Raw genomic sequence first — 21,329 nt, 5'->3', positions numbered from 1 at the left:
AATAAAACATATCCATGGCCAGTAGGGATCACAGGGGCCCTTTTACTAAGCCGCGTAGGTGCCTACGTGCGTAAAACGTGCATCAAATTACAACTACCTTACCTCCCGGCTACTGCGTGCCCCAGGCGGTAGTTCTAATTTTGGTGTGCATCCAAAATTTCAATGTGCATCCAAAATTTCTATTTCCTACCGTGTGGTGATAACCGGCCAGTAACCATGGCTTTAGCCGGGCAGTGTACACACACTGACGATTACTGCCCGGTTAACGTGTGAGACCTTATCGCTAAGTCAGTGGGTGGTGGTAAGGTCTCAGGCTCAAAATGGACGCACGCTGGTTTTTATTTTGCCGCTCGTCCATTTTCGGCCCCCCAAAAATGGACCCGTGTGCATCCGAAACGTGTGCCTACACCAGTGCAGGCCATTTTTCGGCCAGCCTCAGTAAAAGGGTCCCCATAGTTTCCAGACTAAAAGTCATTTCATAAGAACAAGACCTTCAAGTCAATGTTATGGGTCTTCTCTATAATTTATCGGTCACACCTGCTCAGTTTACTGGTTAAAATCACAATTATTACGCAGTCGCAGTTGAAAAATACTGAATTGGGTCTTAGAACGTTTCTGTCCAAGGTGGACATCATTAATCAATGCTCAGGAAAGAAACAGCCAGAACTTTGTCCTCTGTCTTCGTTAGTTTTCACTGATGTTTTTCTGCAAGAGAAACCACACATGCATTGTGAAAAAAGAAACACGGCCTCTGGCACTTTATACCAAAGTATATTCGCTTGAAAAGTTCTAACAGTAAATAACAGAAACAAAAGCCCCCTCCCCCCAACAACAGTCAAAAAAATATATATATATATGGTTGCAACTGCAGTAGCACAGATAAGAGTATGCAAAATATGGGATATATTTTCAAGACAGACCTGATCGCATCAGCTCACGTGCAACCCTATTCCAGGACAGCCATTTATTCGTATTATTAATTTTCAAGTAGGTCTTGCTTAACAAAAATATTTCTATTTCCCTTAACTCTACAAGGCTTCTCCCCACTCATCACCTGGCATTGAGTGACCACTGCTATGTTATATAGTCTTGATATGTCTCACTCGGAGTTCAGGTCACATCTTCTCACTTGAGTCGGAATTCAACTCAGTGAATATCAATCACAGGATCATTAAGCAGGGATCTGGATTGGAGTCCTCCTGGGGTAAAGGCGGGATCTGACAAAGTACGACAGCAGATTCTTTCTTCTGTGTTCCGAGTGCTGGCTCCATTTCGTATGCAACAGGCCAAGTCAGGTTGGGTTTACTCCGAGAACTACCGATCCGTTAGTTGCAATGGAATGAATCCAGGACCAGCTCAGCCTGCCCCTTACGGCATACAGCAGGTTGGTAACCTATTAACGCTGCACTCGGCATCTCTGATTTAGTGTTTGAATTTGGTATACACAGCAACGACAAAAAAAACGATGAATACATATGTAGAACGAGAGAAAGCTACTTCATATAAATATTAGATAAAATACTCCTTTTTGCTATCATCAACAGCCTCCTGAAGAGCTGGATCATTTCTCAGGGCCGCATCGGCGGTTTCGGCGAATTCTGTTCCCTTGGCTTCATTGGTGTGGTAGGTACCTTTGTGTCGGAACAAATAACGCAGCATCACCACTAGGAGGCAGATGAGAACAACCACCACGGCAGCTATTACACCTGCAAAGAGAAATCATGTTCAGGTATTTGGATTTAAGTACGATCCAAATTATCTGGTGACTGGTACGCATGGGGGGAGGGGGGTATTTTACTAAAGCTTAGCTTGAGTTATTTGCAGCAGGGCCCATTTTATTCCTGCGGGCCCTGCTGCAGATACTACTACTTATCACTTCTAAAGCGCTACTAGACGTACGCAGCGCTCGAGCTAAGCTAACTCGAGCTAAGCTTTAGTATAACTGACTGTTTAATCTACTATGCCAGTCACGTTCTTCTAATGCAATACCACGTGTATCACTCACTCCGGAAACGGCGATCGCCAGGACGGAATAATGTAAGCCACACTGAGCCTGCAAATAGGTGGGAAAATGTGGGCTACAAATGCAATAAATAAATAAATAAATAAATAAAAGACCCCCATGGATTTTTATTATTGCATGCTTCCACAAAATCTTCCTGCCATAATCTTAACGACAAAGGAGCTATTTTTATAAGGTAATTCCTGCACAAATAGTATATTTCACACAAGGAAAATGGCATAAGTACATAAGTAATGCCACATTGGGAAAAGACCAAGGGGTCCATTGAGCCCAGCATCCTGTCCACGACAGTGGCCAATCCAGGCCAAGGGCACCTGGCAAGCTTCCCAAACGTACAAACATTCTATACAATCAAGCCATTGTGACATCACTAATGAGGTTGGCTCTTATTGGTGGAATGAGCCACTATGACATCACAATAGGTTAAATCACTGCTCTATGTAATAAAAGTGAGCCAAGTAGAGGACATAAGTACATAAGTAATGCCATACTGGGAAAAGACCAAGGGTCCATCGAGCCCAGCATCCTGTCCACGACAGCGGCCAATCCAGGCCAAGGGCACGGCGAGCTTCCCAAACGTACAAACATTCTATACATGTTATTCCTGGAATTGTGGATATAAAATCACCAAGGAGAAGACACACACAGGAGCAGGCATGCCAACAAGGTCACACTTCATTTTAGGCAGGCAGTGCGTAGGCTTTGCCAAAGCAGTTGAGGTAGGGCTGGAATGGAGGTGTGATGTATGCACATGGGATGAATTCTACATATGGCGCTACAAAAACTGGGGCTGAACCCCCCCCCCCCCTGCATTTAGCCCTATTTTATAAACCTCGCCTAAAGTTAGGCATGGTTTATAGAATACGTGTAGTACCTGTTGCTGCGTGTACCCGCCAGTAATCACTGTCCCGTTACCGCCGGGGTGGCGGTAAGTGCTCCCACCCAAAAAGGGCACGTAAGAGCTTCGCTTGCCGCACGTCCATTTCTTTTTTAAAAACTTGCCTTTTACCCGGTGCACGTCAAAAACACAAGCCGATACCAGCGTAGGCCCCCTTTTGCGCAACTTCAGAAAAGAACCCCTTAATTGAAGTTAATTTGGGCATTTATAGTCCGCTTAACTCTTAAGTTCTAGGCGGACTTCAATCAACTGAGAAGCTACAATAAAATGGTCATATTGCAGAGAATTGAGGTACATTAGGTGAAAAAAAAGTCGAAAGATTAAAAAAAAATAAAATTAACAAAAATTCTAACAATAGAAGTACAAAATAATTTTTTTTTTAAACTTGATTGTCCCCCTAAACCTACCTCTCCTCTCCCCCCTTTCTCTATTTCTGTGGATGGCACTCTCATTCTCCCTGTCTTATCAGCTCGTAACCTTGGGGTCATCTTTGACTCCTCTCTCTCCTTCTCTGCTCACATTCAGCAGATTGCCAAAACCTGTCGTTTCTTTCTCTATAACATCTGCAAAATCTGTCCCTTCATCTCTGAGCGCTCTACCAGAACCCTTATCCACACTCTTATCACCTCTCGTCTTGATTATTGTAACCTGATTCTCACCGGCCTTCCTCTTAGCCATCTCTCTCCTCTTCAATCAGTCCAAAACTCTGCTGCACGACTCATTTTCCGCCAAAGTCGCTATGCTCACATTAGCCCCCTCCTTAAGTCACTTCGCTGGCTCCCTATCCGTTTCCGTATTCAATTCAAACTTCTATTGACCTATAAGTGCATTCACTCTGCTCCCCAGTACCTCTCCACTCTTGTCTCCCCCTACGTCCCCTCTCGAGTACTCCGTTCTGTAGATAAATCTCTCTTATTCTGTCCCTTTCTCCTCTACTGCTAATTCCAGACTCCGTTCCTTTTATCTTGCTGCACCTTAAGCCTGGAATAGACTTCCCGAGCCTGTATGTCTAGCCCCGTCTTTGGCCCTTTTCAAGTCCAAACTCAAAGCCCACCTCTTTACCACTGCTTTTGATCCTAACTCACTTGCCCTGTCCTTTTATCCTCACCTCTTTATTCCCTCACCCTTAATTGTTCTGTCTGTCTACCTGTCTTATCTAGATTGTAAGCTCTTTGAGCAGGGACTGTCTTTTTGTGTATGGTGTACAGCGCTGCGTATGCCTTGTAGCGCTATAGAAGTGATAAGTAGTAGTAGTAGTAATGTAGAAGCCTGCCTTGCAGATCAGCAACATATGTGCAGGACGTCAGCCTCACAGAAACAGAAGCCTGCGCAGCCGCGTTGCTGATCTGCAAGGGCAGGCTTCTAGATGGAGTGTTGCTAGTGGAGGAGTAGCCTAGTGGTTAGTGCAGTGGAACGTGGGATGTTGTTACTATTTGAGATTCTGGAATGTTGCTATTACTTGAGATTCTACATGGAATGTTGCTACTATTGGAGATTCTACATGGAATGTTGCTACTATTGGGGATTTTGTTGCTACTATTTGAGATTCTACATGGAATGTTGCTATTCCACTAGCAACATTCCATTTTTAGATTGTGAGCTCTTTGAGCGGGGATTGCCTTTTCATGTATGGTGAACAGCGCTGCGTATGCCTTGTAGCGCTATAGAAATGATAAATAGTAGTAGTAGATTTTACTGGATGGCTGTACTCCTATTGGGCTGCTGTGCTCTACCTTATTCTAGTATGTTTTTATAATTTGTATAAATAACATTTTGGTGGTCATTAGTATAACCTTTTTGACTCAAATTGACCCTCGTGATTGGTTCTTTAGCCTCTTTTTTTTCAATGCTATCTTTGCTGACCTAGATGTAACATACAAAAGTGAGCTTTCTGTGTGCAGGTGTTAAGGAAATGTGAAAGGAGTACGGATGCAGAAAAGGAGAGGACAAAGATAATGACGAGTGGCTGGACTAATTTCCTTTCCTATTAGAAAATAAGATTAAATGTTGATATGAATTATAGAAAACATTGAAAAGCTTCGCCTTACCTCCAATGACTGCAGCATCAGTTCCACTTGTAGAACGACTGTCAGCTATAAACAGACCATAATACAGAGAGTATTAGATGTGAAAGGATCGCAATTAAAGAACTGTACAGTACAGTAATTTGGACTACTGTAACTCACACCTGAAAGTATACGAATCAGTACCGATATAACTACCTAATATATAGAAAGCTGAAGACAAAAAATGATATTCTTTCTCAGGGTGCTAACGATACGTCTTTCTACCATACAGCATGATGAAATTTCCAGACTGTGTGTGCTTGTTCAAAATTTGTTCTTTTCTCAGACCTTTCCCTTTTTCTCCCCAGACCTGCAACATGTTCTGTTTTTGATCTAGGCACTATAAAGGACTTTTCTAGTGTTGGATCTATGAGAAAAATATGTGAAGGGCAATTCTTTGTATGGTGAAAGTCCGCCAAGGCGGGGGAACACCGATATCCCACGGGAAAACAACAGCAGAAAATGGAGAGTGGGAAACAGACCAGGTCATCCAGAGACAAACGAGGAGACTTCAGTCAATTTGGAACACTTTATTGGCGAAGACTCAACACAGTACCATGTTTCGGCTGGTAGCCTGCATCAGGAGTCTTTAAATAAAACGCAACACCATCACATTGTTCCTCTTTTTTGAACCTACAGTCATTGACCTTTTGATGGTGTTGCATTTTATTTAAAGACTCCTGATGCAGGCTACCAGTCGAAACACGGTACTGTGTTGAGTCTTCCAAATCAACTCAAGGGCAATTCTTTAACAGGGAGCTTGGAGTTAAGGCCTCAAATGAATTCCTTCAAAAAGGCGGTAAATAAATCCTAATGAATAATGTGTCACTTGCATGCAAAACAGTCACTTACATGCATAAGTGGCGGCAAAACAAAAAAGTGTTATTCTGTAAGGTGCACATGCATCAGCCAAAAAAAAAAAAACAACCCATCAAAGACGGAGGAACAAAGACACCAGTACGCAAAGCCACAGGAAGAAACAGAAACGTAGGGTATCTGATGACACTTCCAACACAAAACCAAGGAGATGTAAAGTCCAATATTGTATAAAATTTATTGTGATATAAACAGCTCTGAGACTTGACACGGTGCCGTGTTTCGGAGTTGCCACTTGCATCAGGAGTCTGTGAGTGTGTAGTATCAGATTTGTCTGGTGTCAAGACATTTCACTTCGTAGCACAATTCTGTTGAAGGCAACACTTTGAAGGTGCCTCTTTTTACTCCAAACATAAAGAGCCATTAAGGCCCTTTGTCAGACACTAGACAAACTGAGGCTACACACTGCCAGACACCTGACATGGGGGCGATGCCGAAATATGGCACCATGTCAAGTCTCAGAGAAGTTTTTATCACAGTAAATTTTACACAATATTGGACTTTATATCTCCTTGGTTTTGTGTTGGAAGTGTCATTGGATACCCTACTCATCTGTATGTTACAAGGCGAACATGCATGCCACCGTGCGTAAACGTACGTGGGCAGAGCATGAGACGGGGCTGGCACTTATATTCACAACTTGTGCAGCACTGTAAGTTACCCGGAGTTATGCCAGGTCTATGGCAGTTGTAACAGCGGGCACCTAAATGTTAAGCATGTCGATACTGGGTGATGCTAGTGTTCTATAATGGAATCTGGGCCATTATAAAAGGAAGCATCCACTTAAAGAACTGCCCCCCTAGTATATTTGGGGATGAATTCTATATTTGGTGCTGAAAAAAGTGCTATTCTATAAGCTGTGCTTAAAGTTAGGCGCAGTTTATAGAACAGTGCTTAAGCCTGGGACTCGCATCTAACTCTAGGCACGGCCATTTGCATCATAGTAACATAGTAGATGATGGCAGATAAAGACCTGCACGGTCCATCCAGTCTGCCCAACAAGATAAACTCATGTGTATACCTTACCTTAATTTGTACCTGTCCTTTTCAGGGCACAGACCGTATAAGTCTGCCCAGCACTATCCCTGCCTCCCAACCACCAGCCCCGCCTCCCACCACCGGTTCTGGCACAGACCGTATAAGTCTGCCCAGCACTATCCCCACCTCCCAACCACCAGCCCCGCCTCCCACCACCGGTTCTGGCACAGACCGTATAAGTCAGCCCAGCACTATCCCCGCCTCCAAACCACCAGCCCCGCCTCCCACCACCGGTTCTGGCACAGACCGTATAAGTCTGCCCAGCACCATCTCAGTCTGCCGCCACCGGCTTTGCCACCCAATCTTGTCTAAGCTCTTTAGGATCCATCATGGTGCAAATGTACGCACCTTAACTGGGTGCATAACCCCCATATTCTATAACACGCATGGAAGGAACGCATCCATTCCGCCCATGATCTACCCATTTCCGTACCCCTTTTTTTTACTTGTGCATAGTTTATCTATTTAGTGCCAATAATTGCTTGTTAAAAAGAAACCATTATTGGCACTAATTAGCTCGTTATTTAATTAAATTGCGCATGCAAATTGGGCATGCACCCAAATTTACACATGCAATTGTTGACGACTTTTATAGAATTAGGGGGTTGGTCTTAAATTAGACTAAATTAGCAATTAAATGTTAAATAGTAGTAGTAGTAGTAATTCATTTTGATATAGGTATGTTAATAGGTTCTTTAGTCTTAACTACTCCAAGTGAAGACCTTCCTAAAGGCCCTGTTTACTAAGCCGCACTAGCGTTTTAGCGCGCGCTAAAAACGTTAGCGTGCTTTAGTAAACAGAGCCCTAAATGTCAATCATGGTAGAAGGGGCAGACTACTGTCACCTGGGTGCTGGGTGAAGGAATTTGTTAGACTGGCCACATTAGAAGCCACTTGACATTTATCAAATGCCTGTCGCATTTTCCTCTGGGTTGAAGCAGAATGGATTTATTTATTTAAGACATTTATAGCCTACATTATCCCAAATTACCCTAAGGTTTCTTTTTATAATAAACAATTTTAGGTATCTGTGCATCAGGGGCGTAGCTACGTGGGGCCACGGGGGCATGGACTCTCGTACATTTGGCCCTGCCCTGCCCCCACCCTCCCACCACCAACCCTCCCCTGCTGCCGCGACTGTCGGGTACCTTGAGGTCCTCTTCGGCGCGGCCGCGGTGCTGATCCTGCCCTCGCAGATCAGCAACACGGCCGCGCCGAAGAAGAGGACTTCGTCTGGCGGGGGTTGGGGACCCCCGCCAGCAAAGGTACTCGACGGCAGCGGGAAGAGGGGGTCGAAAGGGTTGGTGCCGAGGGGGGTTAAAGGTGGCGGTGGCGGCAGGAGGGGTCAAAAATGGCGGGGGGGGGGGGGGGGGGGGCGGCAGCACCGGAGGGGGGGGGGCTAAAATGTGCCCCCTCCCGCCAAAGTCTGGCTACGCCCCTGCTGTGCATAATTATGAATAGCGGTAAAGTTACCTCATCACACGCTCTGTAATATTATTAATTTTGTAGACAGTACTTGACATGGTGGCTATCTTTCTATGTATTATTTTTAAAAGAACAACAAATCTTTTATATATATAAAAACTCCAAAGTTAACTTGTGCTTTGGATGTGTCACTTTCTGTTTTCCCTTTGTTTTCTTTTATTAGTGGGTTTCAAACAACATGATGATATAAATGTTTCTGAACAATAACCCTTCTGCCAATATTTGTCAGGCATCTTGCACTTCACAATGTCTAAATTGTATCCTTTCCAAATACTTAAAAGTGCATTTAGAAAGAAACCAGACTTCCAAACGTCAAAAAAGAAAACAAAGCAAGAATGATGAAACTATGTATCGGCGAAAAACATTTAAACGTTAACATTAATGCTGCAATCCTAATATCACTATATGGTGCTCATTTTCAAAGCAGATGGACGCTTCACATCCACCTGTTCCACTCCACTCATTATTTTATATACCTCTATCATGTCTCCCCTCAGCCGTCTCTTCTCCAAGCTGAAAAGCCCTAGCCTCCTTAGTCTTTCTTCATAGGGAAGTCGTCCCATCCCTGCTATCATTATGAGCAGGATGTCCCAATTCCGACTTGGACATTCTTTTGAAAATGCCCCTCCACATCTCATTGTGGTAAAGATACCTACGAAAGAAACCAGACGAAGGAAAGAACTCCACGAATGGAGCAAACCAAAGTCCAAATGAAAGAAGTGGAGTCAGTCAATGAAAATAGCAGCCAGATGATTCTTTATTGCGCTCAGCAGTTGAAAACAAGGAAGAACACGACACAGGTACGTTTCGGCGCAACACACGCCTGCTTCAGGGGTAAATACGTCTTGTTTAAAAATAACAGACGTTAAGAATAAGAATCAAATACTGGTTCTGTGTTCAATAGTTGCATGTCAGCAACTAAATCAAAGAACGCATTGCTTTCAAAATCTGCACTCTGGTTCACAAAATTATCTACGGTGAAGCCCCGGGATACATGACAGACTTGATCGACCTACCAACTAGAAACACATCCGAATCAACACGAACGTACCTAAATCTGCACCACCCAAACTGCAAAGGACTCAAATACAAATCAACTTACGCGTCCAGTTTTTCCTACATAAGCACACAACTGTGGAACGCATTACCAAAAGCCTTGAAAACTACGTATGACCACCTAAACTTCTGGAAAACACTAAAAACTATCCTGTTTAAAAAGGCATACCCTACTGATCCAACATAAATGCTTGATCTCTGCAAAACAACCAAACTTAAGTACGTAAGGGACATAACACAACTCTTCCGTTGTACGATTCCCTAGTGTGGCTGTGCCACATGAACTTTATCTTACCACAATATCACTTTATATTTGTTCACATTGGAGTCTGTAACGCCTCTCCAGTACTATGTAAGCCACATTGAGCCTACAAATAGGTGGGAAAATGTGGGATACAAATGTAACAAATAAATAAATAAAGCAATGCTCAACTAGCAAAATGCAAGTGGCACTAATGCAGCAAACAGCATTTTTTTTTTTACATTTGTACCCTGCGCTTTCCCACTCATGGTAGGCTCAATGCGGCTTACATGGGGCAATGGAGGGTTAAGCGACTTGCCCAGAGTCCCACTAGCAACATTCCATGTAGAAGTCGGCCCTTGCAGATCACCAATGTGGCCGCGCAGGCTTCTGCTTCTGTGGAACAGCAACATTCCATGTAGAATCTCCAGTAGTAGCAACATTCCATGTAGAATCTCCAATAGTAGCAACATTTCATGTAGAATCTCTAATAGTATCTATTTTAGTTTTGTTACATATGTACCCTGCGCTTTCCCACTCATGGCAGGCTCAATGCGGCTTACATGGGGCAATGGAGGGTTAAGTGACTTGCCCAGAGTCACAAGGAGCTGCCTGTGCCTCATAGGAATTGAACTCAGTTCCTCAGGATCAGAGTCCACCACCCTAACCACTAGGCCACTCCTCCACTGTTGCTACTATTTGAGATTCTACATGGAATGTTGCTATTCCACTAGCAACATTCCATGTAGAAGTCGGCCCTTGCAGATCACCAATGTGGCTGCGCAGGCTTCTGCTTCTGTGGAACAGCAACATTCCATGTAGAATCTCCAGTAGTAGCAACATTCCATGTAGAATCTCCAATAGTAGCAACATTTCATGTAGAATCTCTAATAGTATCTATTTTAGTTTTGTTACATTTGTACCCTGCGCTTTCCCACTCATGGCAGGCTCAATGCGGCTTACATGGGGCAATGGAGGGTTAAGTGACTTGCCCAGAGTCACAAGGAGCTGCCTGTGCCTCATGGGAATTGAACTCAGTTCCTCAGGATCAGAGTCCACCACCCTAACCACTAGGCCACTCCTCCACTGTTGCTACTATTTGAGATTCTACATGGAATGTTGCTATTCCACTAGCAACATTCCATGTAGAAGTCGGCCCTTGCAGATCACCAATGTGGCCGCGCAGGCTTCTGCTTCTGTGGAACAGCAACATTCCATGTAGAATCTCCAGTAGTAGCAACATTCCATGTAGAATCTCCAACACTATCTATTTTATTTTTGTTACATTTGTACCCTGCGCTTTCCCACTCATGGCAGGCTCAATGCGGCTTACATGGGGCAATGAAGGGTTAAGTGACTTGCCCAGAGTCACAAGGAGCTGCCTGTGCCTGAAGTGGGAATCGAACTCAGTTCCTCAGTTCCCCAGGACCAATTTCACTCAGAGTAAACCTACATCATTTGTTTATCACCACCTTTAAGAAGCGATTCACCCCAGCCTGTGTGTATATTCTGTAGACTAAAAAAACGCTGGCCTATTTTTTTCACGGTCAGTTCTTCCTCTGTCTTAAGCATTTTCTATGATCTATGGGAATGGCTCAAATATTCCTGAAATTCTCTGGCAGTTTGGTCATGTTAAAATGGGGGTTAATGGCATTAAAATCGATAGAACCATGATTTCCACGAACAAGACCGTAAATCACATCACAGACCTTTATGCGGTGCATTATGATAAACCATGCGAGTAACTGATGGATCCACACAGAAATCAATTCACGGGATACCCTGCTCTGCCCGGGATTTCTGTCTGCCTCAGGCTATGAGCCCTTTAGATCCAAAACTGTACTTTATTTTTCACTTAGATGTCAACTTATGTCTGCCACTAGCCCTTTATGCGTTGTTTCGCACTCACACATCGCATTCATGGAAAAATCATTAATCTATTAACCTTAGCTTACTGGTTTAATTTACAGTGCACGGTTAACTCGGAGTTACCCTGAGACTAGAAGAATAGCAAGTGTAAAGATGTCAGACCCACAACGTCTGCAGGCTTCAGTAAATCTCCTGGAACATTCTCCAGAGCACAGCATGGCCTGGTTCATTGCTTAAATCATCTTTATCCCATAGCCACAGAATGTAAATATCATCTACACTAAGAGGAGACATGCTGCTAGATTCATACTTACACTTTCAGCCTTCCCGGCTGCCCCTCGCATGAATCTGCCACTCCTACACCCTGTCATCCTATATAATAATTCTCACCTCCGACGTTCTGACTTGCCTGGGACCGTGGCTCATTCCGAGTTGGTCTGCTAGGCTCCGTAGATCAGGCTGACATCACCGTAGCCATTATGATGTCAACTTCAGAACCCGGGGGGGGGGGGGAACATGCCTCACAGCTGAACCATGTCCAGAGGAGGGTCGCTGGACATGGGTGGCTGGAGGGGGGCATGGGAGGGAGGAGGGTCGCTGGACATGGGTGGCAGGAGGGGGGCAGGGGAGAGAGGAGGTTCGCTGGACATGGGTGGCTGCAGTGGGCGCAGAGGGAGAGGAGGCTCGCTGGACATGGGTGGCTGCAAGGGAGCCGAAGGAAACCTTGCTAGCGCCCGTTTCATTTGTGTCAGAAACGGGCCTTTTTTACTAGTCTATCAATAATGGGCAACAATCAATATAATTACTCTTTATGTGTCAGTATACTCGAGGGGCAAAGAGGAAAGAAAAGAAGACATAACGAAGACCTAGTTAGTGATACCTAAGCTAGGCAAAGAGACATGGGGGGGGGGGCTTTTACTAAGGTGTGCTGAAAAAATGACCTGCAGTAGCGTAGGCGCATGTTTTGGGTACCCAGAATCATTTTTCAGCGCACCTGCAAAAAAAATGCCTTTATAAACATTTTTGCCAACAATGGACGCGTGGCAAAACGAAAATCGCCACGTGTCCATTTTGGGTCTGAGACCTTACCGCCAGTCATTGACCTAGCAGTAAAATCTTACACGGTAATGACCTACGTGCATCGAATGCCTCTTGCCGCGCGTCCGAAAAAAAAATTAATTTTCGGACACACATATCAGACGCGCGCCAAAAATGAAATTACCACAAGAGCCTCGTGGTAGCTGGGCAGCAACTCCATTTTGGCGAGTGTAGATGCTAACTGCGGCTTAGTAAAATGGCCCCATAATTAGCACCCTTGCAGAAGCCGTGGTTAGTAATGTTTCGGACTCTGCTTTGAGATAATGCCCGTGGTTAAGAATGATGCAAAAATCCATGGCTGCATCAGTACTTTCAATCTGAAATGCTGTATTCATGGATATTTGCAGAGATTGTTCAAACGTCTTATTGGTTAGAGAACTCCCTATTACTTCTCAATTCAACTCGAAGGTGTTACCCGTCTGGCTTGACCTCGTTCCTGCTCTTCATGTTCATCCCCTCCTTCTGATTTGGTAGCACAGGACTCTGTGCCAGACTCTGTCAAATGCTGTAGTGAACCTTCCTAACCTTTTAATACTATGAGGATTTCAATTGTCACGTGGATAACTCCAGTAGATCTTTCAACATTGGCAAGTTCTGAGCATCGGGGTATCAGTGCACTCCATCGAGGTACCTATTTATTTATTTAGATTTTGCTCACAACTTTTTAAGGTTTGAGATGGCCAGCATCGGTTTTCGGCAATAATGGAAACCGATGCCGGCTATCTCAAACCCGGCCAAATCCAAGGCATTTGGTCGTGGGAGGAGCCAGCATTTGTAGTGCACTGGTCCCCCTCACATGCCAGGACACCAACCGGGCACCCTAGGGGGCACTGCAGTGGACTTCAAAAATTGCTCCCAGGTGCATACCTCTCTTACCTTGTGTTCTGAGCCCCCCAAGTCCCCCCCAAAACCCCCTCCCCACAACTGTACACCACTACCATAATGTGGGTAACGTGGATTTTCGGGGGGGGGGGGGGGTTGGAGGGCTCCATTTACCACCACAAGTGTAACAGGTAGGGGGGATGGGCCTGGGTCTGCCTGCCTTAAGTGCACCGCACCAACTAAAAACTGCTCCAGGGACCTGCATACTACTGTCATGGAGCTGGGTATGACTTTTGAGGCTGGCATAGAGGCTGGCAAAAAAATAATTTTTAAATTTTTTTTGGGTGGGAGGGGGTTGGTGACCACTGGGGGAGTAAGGGGAGGTGATCCTCCATTCCCTCCGGTGGTCCTCTGGTCATTTGGGTCACTTTTTGGAGGTTTGGTCCTAAAAATAAATGGACCAAGTGAAGCCGGCCAAGTGCTCGTCAGAGCCGGCTTTCTTTTTTCCATTATCGGGCGAAGCCGGCCATCTCTTAAGCATGCCCCCGTCCCGCCTTCTGTACCCTGCCGACACGCCCCCTTGAAGTTTGGCTGGCTCCACGACGGACTGCAGTTGAGGCAGGCCAAAATTGGCTTTCAATTATGCCGATTTCGCCGGACTTGAGAGATTGGCCGGCCATCTCCTGATTTGTGACGGGAGATGGCCGGCCTTCTCTTTCGAAAATAAGCAGGATAGGAAACCAACAGGCAGGCGATTTACAAGATCCAAGGTAGGCAGCAAAACAGCAGAACAATGATAATAAAAGTCCAAAATTTATTCACCACATAAAAGTAACCTGGATTAGCCACTGTTGGAAACAGGATACTGGGCTTGACGGACTTTCGCTCCGTCCCAGTATGGCAATACTTGTGTTCTTAACATTGATCTGCTGTTTTGCTGTCCATGTTTTGCCAGAGTACAGAATGCAAAAGGAAAAGCATGTGAAAGAAGGATCTGTCCACCTGCTTTACCAAGCTGGCTCTCACAAAACACGCTCAAATTTAAAGAGGCGATGCCATTCACTGCTAATGAGACAAATGCTCTCCATGGAGGGCTTGTGGAAGCGTAGGAAGCTACATCGGAAACAGAAATGCACCAATGGTGTCAGGAGAGAAAATGGGTGAGATTAATTATGCAAGCCTTGTAAACTTCTGTTTATAAGATAACAGCCACTGATTGATGCTTTCAACATGTAGGCCAATTAAGGATGACAAAAATTCACATGGACTAGCATTCCCCAGAGGGTGTGAGAGAAAATGTGAATGTACTAGCTGCAAGAAGCCCCAGTCAATGGGCCATCATTTTTCAGGGACTGAACGTCCCACAGATAAACGGCTGAGTGATGAACGAGACCATTCGCTCTCTCTCTCTATGGACCTGATTTACTAAGCTCTGCTCCCAAAGACCTAGACTAGAACAAAAGACTTAGGGGGTCCTTTTACTAAGGTTCGCTGAAAAATGGGCCTGCGGTAGTTTAGGCGCGCGTTTTGGACGCGGGCAGGTCCATTTTTCAGCGTGCCTGCAAAAGAAGGCCTTTTTATTTTTGCCAAAAATGGGCGTGCGGCCAAATAAAAATTGGCGAGCGTCCATTTTGGGTCTGAGACCTTACCGCTACCCACTGACTTAGCGGGTAAGGTCTCACATGTTAACCGGGCGGTAATCGTCAGCGCGTGTTCACTGCCGATTACCGCCCGGTTAGCGCCGTACACCAGAAACGAAAAAATATTTTCCAGCGCGCGTGTCGGACGCGCATAAAAATTGAAAATTACTGCCCGGGGCACGCGGTAGCTGGGTGGTGCTTCTGATTTGACGCGTGCTGTACGCGCCTCAGTAAAAGGGTGGTCTTTACTCCCAGTCTTCGAGGATCACCAACGGGTCAGGTTTCCAGGATATTCCTAATGGATGAATGCATTAAAGAGATGTGCCTGCCTATTACATCAATGTATGCAAATCTCTCTAATGCATATTCATTAGGGATATCCTGAAAACCTGACCTGTTGGCAGCTCTTGAGGACTGAAAATGAAGACCAATCTCACTCATTTTTCTTTTTTCCTTATCTCTTTTTTTTCTCTCTCTCCACAGCATGTGATGAGGATGGATGCTCATAATTGCCTTGCCCAACGAAAGCATGATATTAATAATTCCAGTGCTACATACTCAGTGGTCATGCCAGTCTGCCTTTCAGGCTTTTTTTTTTCTTTCTGCTTTTCATTAACGAGGTCACTGTCTGAATAACTCAGTCCAGATGTATATTTATCTTTCTATGTTGCAAATCCTGTTTTTTTTTCTCCATGAAATGCGTCTTCTTGAATATTTGAGAATGTTAGTTTTAAACTGAAAAGGATGGGGGGCTGCATTGTCTATTGATATCTGGATGCATCCAAGCGTCAGCAATGCAATTAGGATAGATGAGCACACATACACTAGTATTCTAATTACACAGGCATAATAGACGAGGAGAAGTTATTCACAAGAGTGTTTGATGGCAGATTCCCCTGTTATTCTCGGCACGACTGCTGAGTGTCTCATGTTCCTGCTTACTGCAGTGTCAAGTTCTGGTGTAACACAAGTGACAAGAGTAATTGTTCTACACAGTCGATTCTGCTCAAAAAAATATAGGGGTCCTTTTACTAAGGTGCGCTGAAAAATGGCCTGCGGTAGTGTAGCTGCGTGTTTTGGACGCGCGCAAATCCATTTTTCAGCGAACCTGAAAAAAATGCCTTTTTTAAAAAATTTTTGACTGAAAATTGTCATACAGCACAATGAAAATTGGCGAGCGTCCATTTTGGGTCTGAGACCTTACCGCCACTCATTGACTTAATGGTAAGGTCTCACGCATTAACCGGGCGGTAATGGTCTACGCACGTCAAATGTCTTTTACCGGCTGGTAGCAACGCGTGCCAGAAAATAAAAATTATTTTCCCCTCCGAGGGACACCACCTTGCAGTGGTGGAGGGGCTTCTGTGTTTCAATGACTCAGAGGGCTATGCTGAAGGGTTACCCATATCAGACAGGCCTCTGAGGAGAAACCAGACAAAGAGTGTTCCAAACTAGGGAGAGTGGAAAGATGGCGATCCGAAGCTCGTATGCTCAAAGGCCCAGCTGTACTCTGAAGTTCTGTCTCTGTTTACTTGAAATCTCCTCTCTGCAACTGCAGTTACCTTAACTGAGAGGAAGGGGACAATCGGGGGTCAGCCGCCGATGGCCAGAGTTTTGTCCCCTGTGCAGCAAGTGTGGGACCGCTGCGCGACGAGCTGCCCACAGATGACTGCGTTGGTGAGTCCTTTGATTAGCGCCGGCAAAGGAGCGTCGCCACTCTTGGACCTGGAAACAACTTCATTGCTCCCGAATCATTTAACCACCATGTCCAAGAAGCTGCTGAAGACTTACTTCTTCGCCAAAACTTACTCCCCTAGCCATTCTGCTGATTGATGTGCCCCTCATGCTCTCCACCCTGCTTAGATTTCCTCTGCCAATCACTACTCCCCCATTTATCCTTTGTCTTTTCTGTAATATTCTCTTTATTGTATATTTTCATAGCTTGTGCCTGCATGAGTGGGAAAACGTGGGATATAAATGAACCATAAATAAATAAATAACCCTAATCAAACCCTTTGAGAAAGAAAAATTGATACAGCAAATGAAATTCTACAAAAGTAGGAAACGGTTAAGATTTTGAAAATGATAATAGACCAGAAATTTGAACAAAATGAATATTATTACAGATGATTAATATCGAGATTGTTGTTTTTCCAGAGTTCCGGGTATGACTCCTAAAGATTTTCTCAGAAATATTTCCTGAAAATTTTGTTATTTTCCTTTGTAATGATTCCTCTTAGTAATATAAATTATTACTTAGTAATATTAATTCAAAAGGAGTGAAGCCTGTGAAACTGGGCTTACCTAACCAGTGGGAATTGGATTAGAGACTCAAGTGTTCGCATTGTTAAATAATTTCTGGTTTTAAAAGAGAAAAAAAATGAAATTAGGTGTATTATTTCCACTAATATTGGACAATAAGTATGTTTCCAACGAAATAAAATGAATATACACCATTTTGGGTTTGGTGTACAGCGCTGCGCATGCCTTGTAGCGCTATAGAAGTGATAAGTAGTAGTAGTAAGAAGCCAACCAGATGATCAATATGGTTGATTCAGATAAATAATAACTGGGGATAATCAGGTTAATACCACATTTTTTCTGTTTACTGTTGTTTAATTGAGCTCCTTGTCTTGTTTCACTCTCCCTATTTTGTGGTCTAAGGAAGAGTATAGAATTACCTGATTGAAATAATTCTTGTGTATTCCTTTCTCTGTATTTCTGGCAAGTTTTTATTGCTTGTAAATTTATATTCTTATAAATAATTAAAAAAAAAATATATATATATATATTTTTTTTCTGGTTCACATAGTGGACATGTAAAAATTGAAATTACTGCCCAGGCAACGCGGTAGACAGGCGGTAATTCCAAATGGACACGCGCTGGTCACGGATATGCACCTACACGGCTTAGTAAAAGGGCCCCATAAAGATTTTGTTTATGCTAGAGTAAGGAGGAAAATACCATTCTGCTACCGAATTCCAGTGGTGTAGCCATTGGGAGCTTGGGTGGCCTGGGCCTCCCACTTTGAACTCAGATTCCCTTCAGACTTGCGGCACCAGATTTATGGCTGGCAGGGATGCTCAAGCAGGAAGTTGGTGGGGGTGCTCCAGCCCCTGATGCTGGCACTTCCGTGCATGCTCAATTCATGCATTAAACTGAGCGTGCGTGGAAGTGTCGGCGTCGGAGGCTAGAGTACCTGATGGCTTTCTTGCTGCTCAGGCAGAGGTTCCAGTGGTGAATTTCTTCAGCTGGCGAGGCTTGAGTGTTCCGACCAGCAAATGTATGATACGGCAGTGGTGGTGGACTAGGGCAGAGAAAATGCTTGACTCCCCCTGCCCCACCCCTTTGCCCCCTCCAAAATTAAGTTCTGGCGATGCCCCTGTTGCATCCCCAGCTGGGATGACTGCAACTGTTCTACCAGTAGGGCGCCTAATTGGTATTCTACAAATACACACTGAAATGGCATAGTGCATATTTGTAAGGAAGGACTTCACATGGGTGGCCAGAGGCCGGGTCGACATTTAGGCAGGAGTCTTACGGAATACTGTAAGTTGCCCATATGCTTGCTATGTTTAGGTATCCCCATTTACGCAAGCTGTATGCAAAGTGTCAATGGGATCGTCTAAATATAGATGCATCTAAATGTCCCGCTGTATTCGGTGAGGACACTTGAGTGATTGAGTGTCCATACCGAATAGGCTCTCACCATGTGTTACTGGGGGTGCCCACATGGAGGCACCCTGTGGTTGAAATGCCCCCTGTATGTTTTATACAAGTCATCAATATAGTTAATTGGAATATCCCATATTAGTCTCCGCATATTTGCAGAGAAGTGTGAAATCTTGAAGAGAAATCTCTTCCCTTGGAGAGAATCAGCCCCTTGAAGAACAGTGTGTAAAAACTGAGGAAAGGGGGAGGGGGGAGCCTGGGAGATAAAATAAATGATCTGTGGGATCTTAAAGGTGGACTGCCCTGAGACAAGGCACTCCATAGGATTTTTGAGATTTCCTTTGAATTTCACTCTGATGTGATTTAAGGGGGGAAGGGGGGCTAAGATGAGTTGACCCAGTAGACCTGGCTGAAGAGTTTGTTGAGATGACGTTGCCCACTAGTCAGAGCAATGTGTTGAGAAGTAGGGAAGCCGGGGTCCATCCTTTTTCCTGCTTCTTCCAGTGACTCCTTTAGATTGTAAGTTCTTCGAAGAGGGATAATCCTGCACCTGAAGAATTACCTCCACTGTACAATGCTGCGTAGCAGAATTAGAAAACGTTCCAAAAAGAGCGACCAAAATGAGAAGGGGGATTGGAACTCTTCCCATATGAGGAAAGGCTAAAGAGGTTAGGGCTCTCAGCTTGGAAAAGAGACGGATGAGGGGGAATATGATTGAGGTCTAGAAAATCCTGAGTGGTGTAGAAAAGGTAAAAGTGAATCGGTTTTTTTTTTTTTACTCTTTCAAAAAGAACAAAGACCAGGGGACACTCAATGAAGCTCTGGAACTCGCTGCCAGAGGATGTAGTAACAGTGGTTAGCGAATCTGGGTTTAAAAAAGGTTTGGACAAGTTCTTGGAGGAAGTCCATAGTCTGCTATTGAGACAGATACGGGAGAAGCCACTGCTTGCCCTGGGATTGGTAGCGTGGAATGTTGCTACTAATTGGGTTTCTACCAGGTACTTGTGACCTGAATTGGCCACTGGTGGAAGCAGGATACCGGGCTAGATGAACTATCGGTCTGACCCAATATGGCTATTCTTATGTTCTTAAGCACATATTATTTTGTACTTCTCTCATACACTATGTTATACTTATGCCATAGACAGCCATGACAGTACATGTTGATGGCTTCGGAAAGAAGCCATAGTTTCAATGGTGTTGGCCACTGGGACCATGAGCATGAAGGGTGCATGTCTGACTTTACCATTTAAGCAGACAGCACTGCACCCAGAACTGATTATTATGAATCCAACTGTGATTTGGCCGGGTTTTCTAAAGTTGCAGATGTAGGATGTCCTGCCAAATCTTTTCAGAGTTCAGTCAAAATATGTTGTTCTAAGAATTCTAAGAACTTAACCCAGCAGTGAACCAACATTTATTAGGAGATGGAAAATGAAGATCTGAAATGATCTCATGTGTTAATTACACCGTTTTACTAACACAAGGGATTCTGGGAATTCTTGTTTTGTGGCTATGGCAGTATGGCCACTTCCAATCGGTTGAACTCCCCTGTCTACACACTAGCCGTTGCATTCTCAGAGGTACTGATCTGCTAACCTGGCCAGCGTGCTGACAAGCTCCTTGTCTCAGCCCTCCCACCTCCCCACACACATCTCCCCCGTCACTGGACTATATCCAAGTTTGATCTCATCAACTCTATTCATTTCTCCTATACTTTCCACTCTTCAGGCTGGGGGTTATTGTTTACTGTGCTTTCTTGTACACTGTTTTCAGTTTTATAACCTGCTCGCACTCCATAGGTTCAGAAGACAGGATACAATAAATACATATAATCTCCCCCTCCCCCAATATTCAAAGCTGTTTAACCAGCCAGACTCGGCTGCTGACCAGTTAATCGGTGCCTGACTGCTAAAATTCAGTTATTTCCACGAATATTGTCGGTTAGCGCCCAGCGCATAACCAGTCACATCGTGCGGATTATCTGGTTATGTGCTAATATTCAGCGCCCAACCGGATAGGTTTAGGGGGGTCAAATAGGACCACATAGCTATCCTCTTTTTAACTGCTAAACAGTTAATCAGTTACTACTACTACTATAAATCATTTGTATAGCGCTACCAGTCATACGCAGCGCTTCACAATTGAACGTGAAGAAAAGACAGTCCCTGCTCAAAAGAGCTTCAATCTAAATCAGGACAGACAAGACAGGACCAATAAGGATAAGGGTAGAAGGACACATAGGAATGATTCTAAATGGAATGTTGCTACTATTGGAGATTCTGTTGCTACTATTAGAGATTCTACATGGAATGTTAATGTTGCTATTCCGCTAGCAGCATTCCATGTAGAAGCCTGCCCTTGCAGATCAGCAACGCGGCCGCGCAGGCTTCTGTTTCTGTGAGTCTGACGTCCTGCACGACATTGGGTTTTTTTCTGCGTTCAGTTTTAACTGGAATGAGTCCGCCCAAGAGTGCATGATTTGGAAGCTCTGGTTGATCTCGTTGGTTATTTCGTTTAGGTTACTTTTGAACGGGATGTGGAT

The 21,329-nt window shown here is 44.5% G+C and overlaps 1 protein-coding gene across 1 annotated transcript in view; it reads right to left on the bottom strand.

Moving 5' to 3' along the window:
• Positions 1-755: 755 nt before the first annotated feature.
• GYPC (glycophorin C (Gerbich blood group)) overlaps positions 756-21,329 on the bottom strand; it is a 46,387-nt gene continuing 25,813 nt past the window's right edge. Inside the window, exons 2-3 of the mRNA XM_030210477.1 lie at positions 4,970-5,014; positions 756-1,706 (exon numbers count right to left, since the gene is read on the bottom strand). Of these exons, the coding sequence (XP_030066337.1) occupies positions 1,510-1,706; positions 4,970-5,014 (242 nt within the window). The 3' untranslated portion in view covers positions 756-1,509. The remainder of the gene's footprint in view (positions 1,707-4,969; positions 5,015-21,329) is intronic.

The sequence above is a fragment of the Microcaecilia unicolor genome, chromosome 7 (genome assembly GCF_901765095.1).
Source record: "Microcaecilia unicolor chromosome 7, aMicUni1.1, whole genome shotgun sequence".
Classification (NCBI taxonomy): domain Eukaryota; kingdom Metazoa; phylum Chordata; class Amphibia; order Gymnophiona; family Siphonopidae; genus Microcaecilia; species Microcaecilia unicolor.
Note: the sequence above shows the minus strand (reverse complement) of the source record. Positions and strands in the feature narration are given on the sequence as shown.